The sequence below is a fragment of the Etheostoma spectabile genome, chromosome 20 (assembly GCF_008692095.1).
Source record: "Etheostoma spectabile isolate EspeVRDwgs_2016 chromosome 20, UIUC_Espe_1.0, whole genome shotgun sequence".
In the NCBI taxonomy this organism is placed as follows: Eukaryota; Metazoa; Chordata; class Actinopteri; order Perciformes; family Percidae; genus Etheostoma; species Etheostoma spectabile.
In genome coordinates this window covers 7,796,182-7,805,498 of record NC_045752.1, presented here as the reverse complement: position 1 = coordinate 7,805,498, position 9,317 = coordinate 7,796,182, and the positions used below count along the sequence as shown (strand labels likewise).

General features: G+C 39.7%; 2 protein-coding genes across 2 annotated transcripts in view; both read left to right on the top strand.

Moving 5' to 3' along the window:
* The window catches only part of rlf (RLF zinc finger), a 21,167-nt gene extending 15,956 nt beyond the window's left edge, over window positions 1-5,211 (top strand). The window contains exon 8 of the mRNA XM_032501327.1: window positions 68-5,211. Coding sequence (XP_032357218.1) covers window positions 68-4,720 — 4,653 coding nt within the window. The 3' untranslated portion in view covers window positions 4,721-5,211. The remainder of the gene's footprint in view (window positions 1-67) is intronic.
* Window positions 5,212-7,888: 2,677 nt separating this feature from the next.
* The window catches only part of zmpste24 (zinc metallopeptidase, STE24 homolog), a 5,625-nt gene continuing 4,196 nt past the window's right edge, over window positions 7,889-9,317 (top strand). The window contains exon 1 of the mRNA XM_032501328.1: window positions 7,889-8,335. Within this exon, the coding sequence (XP_032357219.1) occupies window positions 8,228-8,335 (108 nt within the window). The 5' untranslated portion in view covers window positions 7,889-8,227. The remainder of the gene's footprint in view (window positions 8,336-9,317) is intronic.

Genomic DNA, 9,317 nt, shown 5'->3' with positions numbered 1-9,317 from the left:
AAAAAAAAGATCCAATACATGATTATTTGATGGAAATTATGCTGATAGTATATCACTTTATTTTCAGACGGAGGAAATGGGGGTACCTGCCTCAGTTGAACTTTGTGTCAAAGCCCTTCAACTTCCAAAGCTGGATGACGCAGAAACAAGGATCTCTGTCTGTAAGACAGTGTCCTGCCTTCTTCCAGGGGACCTAGAAGTGTTGCGTGCCTGTTTACTCACAGAGTTTCTGCTTGGCCCCAGCCGGGAGGTCTTTGGGTCCCTTAAGGAGCTTTACCTAGGCCCAGACCAAAAGTATGACCAGGAAAATGAGGTTATTCCCAACTCACTACGCTGCGAGTTGCTACTAGCTCTGAAAGCATACTGGCCTTTTGACCCTGAATTCTGGGACTGGAAAACTCTCAAGTACCATTGCATCACCCTTCTAGGGCTGATGCCGGAGTCCGAAGGAGAAGAGGAGGAGGCGGTAGACAAAAGAGACAACGGTAAACAACATGAGCCACAGGGAATCACAGTGAAATTAGAATCTGAGCATCAAAAGAAGATTAATGGAAGTCTTGATGGTCATGAGCAGCAGGATAAAAAACAGTCTTCCAACATAGTAGAAATCCAAGGAGAATCAGAGACAAAGAAACAGAAGTTCTGCTGTCAAATTTGTATGAGGTCAGTCACTGACACCCAAATCATTCACCACTCTAAAAGACATGCAGAGGACAACAGGCACCCCTGCCCTGTGTGCTTGAAAAAGTTTAAGAGCAGAAAGGAACTTGTTCCTCACCTGAAAGAACATGTGCAGAGTGAAACATATCTGGACAAAAACAATATTAAGAACGAGGACGGGCAGAAACCAGTGGATGAGGATGATGATATTGAACCAGGTGAGATCACCATAGACCCTTCCTTAATGCAGTTTTACAAATCCACACATGATCCTGAAGTGCTGCAACACATTGTGCAACAAGCCAAAACTTTGAAGGAGAAGAATGTGGAAGATGACGAGCATGTAACATTCGAATACATTAACCAACACTTCAGTGTGCAGAACCGGGATGAGTATCCGTGTCCAGGAACCGGGTGCACTCGGACTTTTAAACATTCCAAGTACCTGTATGTCCATCTAAAGTCAGAGCACAAAGGTGATGACAATGTGAAACATTTTCATCAGATGAGAGACAGGCGGGAGAAGTGTGTTTTTTGTAGACGCCATTTTGTCTCCGCACACCATCACCGCAAACATCGAAGACTTCACTATGGTAATCAGCCTTACATGTGTGTGGTTCTAGGTTGTGGCGATCAGTTTAGGACTTCCAATGAACTTGTCTTGCACAAACAGACCCATGGCTATCACCTAAACTACCAGTGTGAGCTGAAAGGCTGTTATGTCACTTGCTCTGACCTGGGACAAATCTATCACCATGAAGCACAGCATTTCAGAGATGCAGCATTTACCTGCTCTAGCTCTAAATGTAATAAATTCTATTTATCCAAAAAAGAATTCATGAAGCATTTATCCACACACAACATCACCTTCTCTGAAGAAGACTTTGAGGCTCAAAGAAAGGCAAAACGGAAACTTCTTAAGACGGTTACTGAAGCAACAACCCGCCTTAATAAGTCAGTTGATAAAGAAGAGACTGTAAATGGGGATGTCCTTACATCTTCCTTAGTAAGTTGTGCCTCCTCTTTGCAAGAATCAGACAGCAAAGATCCCAAAGCAACGATGACCTTGGTAGCTGTGTGTTTTGATGGAAGTAAGTTCACCTGTGGTTTTGAGAAGTGTGGCATGACTTTCTCCAGAGCCAGAGATGTCCAGAGGCATCTGAAATGTGCCCACCCAGAACACCTTAAACTGGAGAACAAAGCACACAAACATGACCAAGAGTGGGATTCAAAGTCCAAAGGGATAAAGACTGAAACTGAGCCAGAGGGTGTGGAAAAGGGAAAAGATGAGCGATCGATTCCATTACAAACTGTGGAGGCTGGCAAAGAAAGAAAAGTTACCACTCATCCCAAAAACACTGAAACCCTTCAATGCTCCTCAAGCCTTCCAGCAGAAAATGATGCTTTGTGTGAAATTCTTTGTGGGCTCAGTAAACTGGACCTGAATTCTTCATCACCTCACAGTGTGCCAAATGAGCCTCCTCAGCCTGACCCAGAGTCTAATTCATCACAAATATCTCTTCATCAGGCAATAATGGCAAAGCCCCCCGTTGTGTTGCTTCAGAAGAGGCCCTCACATCAGCCTAAGGAAAAGGTTCAAGTCAAAACTAAAGCATCAGCACCGGATGTAGAACACAGTGTTGAATCATTAGCAACTGCTAAGCCATATATCTGTGAGATGAAAAGTTGCAGCTTCAGGACTGCTCAGAGTTACAGCTTAATGCGACACTATAACATCAAACATGGCCGCACTCTTGAACAGGCCAAAAGGTTGACTTCTCTGAAAAATACATCATTTAAGCCTTATGTGTGCCAGCTTTGTTCCAAAAGTCACAGACAAAAACATGTGTTGCGGGCCCACTACATTCAGATACATAACCTGAGTGGGACTTTGGTTGACAAAATAAGCTGTGCATCTGTACAGTATGATGGAAAAAAAGACCCTTCAAAGCATACATCTCAGCACCTGACAAAGCATGGTCTAAAAGTGAAGAAGAAAGAGATCCCAAAGTTGCAATGCCAACAGGAGAAAAAAAACTCAACCGTTGTAAGGGAAAATGCACAAAACTTTGACAATCATTCTCCATCTGAAAAGGAAGGAGAGGATGAGGCAGAGAGTAGAGAGGAAGACAATGAACAGAAGGGAGAATGCGAGGATAGGGGCACACAGGTCAGAACTACAAGACGTTTAGTAGCCAAAAGTAACCTCTGCTATATATTGGATAAATTCAGTAAACCCTTTCATTGTGTAGCAAAAAATTGCGATGCCGCATTTTCCACCCAGGGAGGCCTTGTGCGCCACCTACAGTTGATACATCATTACAATCGCTCTCAGCTCTTGTTGGAAAAAGATTTTGATGCACATCACAGTCCAGAAGTCAGAAAAGAGCCTGCTAAGAAAAGGCATCGGCCAAACTCGGATGAACCTCAACCCCAATTCAAGTGTCACTTTGCCAACTGTAGCGCTTCCTACCACCTTAAAAGCAGCCTAGTTCGTCACACTCGTGATTACCACTCACAACCACCAGAGCTAATAAGGTGCAAGTTTGAAGGCTGTACAAAAGTGTTCAGCCATGATGATGCTCTTAAAAAACATACAATTTATAGTCACTGTGAGGACTACGATTCACTGGTGGTATGTCTGCAGAGCACTCACAAAAAGTCACTTACTGGATGCCAAAAGAAGCTTATTGTCACACCACAGAGTCCTCCGAAAGACGAAACAGTTTCAACCACCACGCTGGTTGAGGGATCGAGTACCAAGCCTCAAATAACTGCAGAGTCAGAGGAAATGGGTGAGGAGGCGGCTGTGGAAAAAAAAGTGTTGGAAAAAAAGAGAGAGAGAAGATATTCTTACAACCGTTTTGTCTTCAGATCTCATGAAGAAGCACTACAGATGTGCCAAGACCGCTGTATGCGTGTGGCCTACCCATGCATGGTTCAGGACTGTGATTCTGTCGTCACGTACATTGGGAGCTTGCACCGTCACTACGTGAGCGTTCACCGCATGCGTCGAAAATATCTTGATAAGAATGAAGAAAAGCTGTTTTTCAATGCTGAGCAGCTGGAGGAACTGATTCAAAGGGAGTCGGCAAGGCCAACAGGTACAGGAGCGTGTTCCCCAAATGGAGTTCGCAAAATGGAGTATCAGACAGAGCCAGAAAACACGGAGGGACTGCCTGCACCAATGAGCTTACACTCCATCAAGGCAGACACACTGGAGGAGGATAGTCATGATCCACTGGAATTTCCAGAGGAGAAAGAGGAAGAGCCACCCCCTGTTGTGAGAAATGGAGTTCTTGTTGGTGCAGATGAGGTGCTTTATGGTGAACCGAGCACCGGTGGGCACACCGAAGACTCTGCTGCGGCAACACAGAACAGTCCAAAACAGGAGGAGAGATTAAGTTTGGATAAAATCAAACCTCTTCTTCGCCCCCTCACTGTTGACCTCTCGCCACCATGTTCCCTGCGCTTTACTGCTGATGAGGGCTTCCAAAACGTATCAGGCACCAAGGATGGTGGTAAAATGTACAGGTCAGCTCTGTTGCCCGCTCCTCCTGTTCGCCAGCCATTAAAACGGAAAAATGAATTGTCTGGACTGCCTTTAAATTTGAAAGACACTCAGCCTTGTAGCCCTTCTCAACGCACTTTTGACATTGCTGCTTATAAGCCTATGGGCTTTGAGTCCTCATTCCTGAGGTTCATACAAGAGACAACCCCAAAAGACAAGAATGCGTTGCTGGTGAAAAGGCGAGACTCTTTCAGACGCAGTTGTTCAGTTAAGGAGAACAACCAGCTGGGAATCTCTCACAGCCGCAGCAGACGCACTCATTCCCCACTGATGAAGCCCCATGGTATAACTGGAGACTTCACATCAGTCCAAAACTTAAAGTCCATCTTGGACAAAGCCCTGACTGGGTGTGGGGACCTGGCTATTAAGCAGCTTCAGTACCTCAGACCTGTGGTGGTCCTGGGGAGACCAGTGTGCACCACCTTGCCTGACCTCTTCCCATCAGACACCAACAACAGCAAACTGCTTCTTGGAAGTTCATTTAACTGAACACCTTTTTAACATAGCTATGGCAAATTACTTTGTGTTTTCATAAGCTGTACCAGTATTTTTTTTTTGTTTCCTCCCAATTATAGTATTATTTTTTTTTTTAATTGTCAAACTGAACAATTTATAGAAATGAAATAATACCAAGACTAAAACGGTGCACATCCAATTCAATTGATTATTAGATATTGTTATGAAATAATTCAGATAACACTTATGTTAACTCATGATCACAATTGTATATACTATAGTTCTCCAATATAAATGTACAGATTTTCAGAGTGTTAGAAATGGTCAGTAGCCTATAGCAAGGCCTTCTCAGTCGTGTGAAATGTGACTAAAAAAACATTTCCTTATTACAAAGTTCTTGAGGAATGTTTTTTTTTTTTACCTCAGTTTATATTAAATCAGTGTTGCAGTGATGCAGTGGACAGATGTTGGCAAATATGTATGTAACACTTTCTAAAGAAATAAATGTAAACCTGGGAAACAAATATGAAGTCCTTTTACTTCTCTGATTTGTGTAAGTAGTAGAGGAACCAATCCCTCAAACAGGTGTTACCCCCATCTGACTATGTTTTAAACCTAACTATGTTTTTAACTTTAATAAATAACTTTAATATGTCTGTATTTTAAATAAATGGTTTACTGAACTTGGAGAAAAGAACAGCATCTGCCTTATCACATGTATCTCTTGAAATAAGAAAAAGAACATCACCAAATCAGCATAAAACAAATCAGCGATTTAATCAATAATTGTTTTCCATCTTTGAAATGCAAACACTTAAACACATATGAATTATAGGTGGAAATTAAACATCTAAAATGCATGATCATTAAAGTAAGGGAAACAATTGCCACAAAAATAATTTATACGTCCCAAAGACTTATCCTAAAAGTAAATTATTAAATTATTCACGTCCCCCTCTGATGTCTCCATCCCCTAACCGCTAACTAATAGATATAAGATATACTGTATGTATAGTTGGTGTTTTAAAGAGAGCCAATTCGAAAGAAGAGCAAGTATTTTATTTAATTTCTAGTCGTTTAAGGTTCAACTTCTCATCTTCATTTGAAAAAAAAATACACCTGTTACAGTTTTATTTATTTAAATAACTGATATGAAGATATCCTTTTAAAATGATTTCGCCTTTTAAGATTTACCTAGTTTCGTTTTGGATACATTAAAGTAACATTTTTCATATGAGCTTAGCTAGCTAGTTGGTACCCTGCTGACGGTATATCAAAAAGACGTTAACGTTTTATGTTTTTGTAAAAATCATAGACAGTTAAATAGGCTACCGATTGTGTCATAACCACGCAACTTGCTTTCGCGTAGTCGACATGTGCATTCTAAATGTGCCTAATTATGTGCCATATTTTATGATATCAGGGAATCTGGAATTTAACACCCCAACCTGTGATGAAGTCACCCAGTAACATATTTTGTTTCTATTAGTAGAATAGTTATACCCTCCCAATGCTGGTGATTTCCTCCACAGCTCTAATCACTGGTAGCATTGCCAAATGCTAAAGTCATATGACTACTCATACACAATGTTAATAGGTTTTATATCTTACTCATATGTAAACAATAGAGACACACTGTTGCAAATGTGCACTCCCAAGACTGAAGAGTAATCTGCAAAGAAGTAATATGCTATGCTCATTTCCATCTGTAGACTATGACCTTCAATGGAGCAACAAGATGGAACCAACATCTGATTAGTCTGCCGTACTGAAGGGGACATTGGACTGAGGGGGAAGGGGTATACAACCATCTTCTACAACCATACATATTCTTTAACCATCAATATCAGAAAATAGACAAAGATTAAAAAACATGATTGTGCTTCATTGTACAGTACCTCAGGTTTAGTGGCCTTAGTTCCTCTACTAAAGTGGACTTTTTTTTTTTTTTTTTTATAAATACTAGCCATAGTGAAATGGCATGTGATCATCACTTGAAAATGGGGTTTGTAGACAAGGCTAGATTATCATCCATTCTTTTTTGTTTAGGAATAAGAATATGTGCAATTAAAAGAACATCAACAGACATGGTAGTGGCCTTCAGGTAGGTTGAGATCTGATGTGACTGTATAGTGCACATTCTTTACAAATGTGTTAAAATGTAAGTAATAAACAAAACCTGGATCATGAAATATTGCAACATAAGAATACTGTTCACACTGCACAAAAAATGGGACGATACAGCAGCTATTTTTTGTCCTGGGGGCCCCCCAAACATTTTATTTTTATTTTATTTAACCTTTATTTATCCAGGTAAACTGTTTGAGAACCAATTCTCATTTACAAACATGACCTGGCCAAGAGGCTACACGAAATAGATATGAACATACTGTACAACTTTACATAGTCAAACACATACACATAGAACAAGCAACTGAATAAAAAGGAAATAAACATACTGTACAACTTTACATAGTCAAACGCATGACACATAGAACAAGCAACTGAATAAAAAAAAGACAGTCAACGAGAAAGATAAAGAATAAGAGCTAAATATGTGTGTATAAATATGGTTCATGATTGTCAGCAGGAACAAGAGTCAACAATGTAATTTTGGAGGTTTTGCTTAAAGGTGGAAATTGGGATCAGAGATGTAAGTTTCAGGGTATTTTGTAGTGTATTCCAGTCATGTACTGCTGCAAAGCGGAAGGCATCGTGATCATGATTGTGGTTAGATTGATTTTACGTCATCTGCTGTGTTTCTCCTGATTAAATAGATTACTAATCTCAATGTCCATCACACACACACACAATATATATATATATAAAAACCTGTAACAGGTATTTTTTTTTTCAAATGAAGATGAGAAATTGGCTCTCATCAAAACGCCAACCATGTGTTTGTTTGGTGGAAACATATAGCGACTGCATTGAGTTAGCATAATTGTTAACACTGCTCTCGTTTAATTTAGGCTATTTGACCAGAACACAGACTATGAAACAAAAGACCCAGACTCTTATTTTCAAGCATTTAACGAGGAATAACTCATTCAAACGTATGGGTTAAGACAAATAGAGAGTAAAAGTCTGCCTTGTTTCAAACAAAAATGTATGGTGTATCTTACACAATACACATATGTTTGACCTCCAGAAATTCCTTGAATGAATCAGCTGCGGAACCAAAGTTGTAGTAGTCGTTGTTTCTCCAGGGGTAGAATTTGGTGTCAGACCTCATCGTCAGATTCGCATCTCGCATGAATGGAAAGATATTAGCTGTAAAAGCCTTGACTTAGGAATGGAAACTAGATGCAAAGATTACCGAGTTAACATTTTTTAGTCGGTATCTGTCAATTTAACGTGGGAACGGTGTTCCTTTTATTCAACTATAAAGTGCTGTCTGTTTGTTTGTGTGTAGAGTGGAAGCTAAGTAGCTGCTAGCCTAGCTAAAACTACCAGTCAGGCTAGGTAACGTTAACATTATCGTTAGCCTGCGAGCTAGTCAGTCCTGCTCCAAAAACATTGACCAAAAACAGAGCAGAGATGGTTGAAAGTATATTTGACCTCCCGGTGGAGAAGCAGATATTCTATGCTGTTTTGGGATTTTCGTGGACGGTTTATCTATGGGAGGCATACCTTTCTTACAGACAGGTAAGTTCATTCGTCAGCATCAGACTCAACGTGCCTGCTTTATAGCAAAACGTGTTTTTCAAAGGGAAACGACCCGCAATCAAATGTATAGTTATTAAAAATAGGACAACGTTGAAATGAGTGGTGTTTGTGACTGTGTTCTTGCAAACTAAAGAGCAATATAAATTAATGTAATAGTTTGTTTTTTTTTACACTTCTGTTATGACAGATTTGATCTAACAGTTAGCCTATGTTACTCGTGATCCCTGCACAAATTCATAAACTGTGGCTATACAAGATAAATGTACGCATTTCCTGGTTGGTATTGATGTGACGAAATACTCATTAGGGTATTGCGAGTTCTTTTCACTTGGTAAACCATGACAACTGAATAACATTTCCTCTTTAAAAAGTTCTTGAACATTATGTTTGTATATATGTTTCCTCAGTTTATATTAAATCAGTGCTTGGATGCAGTTGACAGATGTTGGCAGACATGTGTGTTTCTAATACAATAAACAAAACCGAAGCCCTAAACTTTCTGTTTTGTGTCATTGACCTCATCCCCGTCCCAATGAAATGGCATCTTTAGAGCGGTTTGCGGAGTTGGATGTACTTTATGTAGAAACAGGATGTTGTGACCATAACATAATGCAGGCTGAATCAAAAGTGTTAATGAGTTGGATAGCAATGTAGTTTTATGTGCGAGCGTAAACAGAGGAGCAGGACTAGTTTGGTGAAGTTAAAATAAAAAGGAATTACTATTTATTTGCATTTGGCTAAATAAGTTGTATTTTCAAAGTTACTACTTTGTTGATAAGTCATTTTAGATGGAAATAAACCCTAAAACAGATGTGTCCATTAAAGAAACTAGTCAACTCAAAACATGTCATTTTATGTGTTGTAAATTAGAATCAAGAGCTAAATCTAGGAAAAAGATACACGTGTGCTATCTGGAGCACACATCTGAACAAAACTAAACAAGAAGAATTAATAATAAATT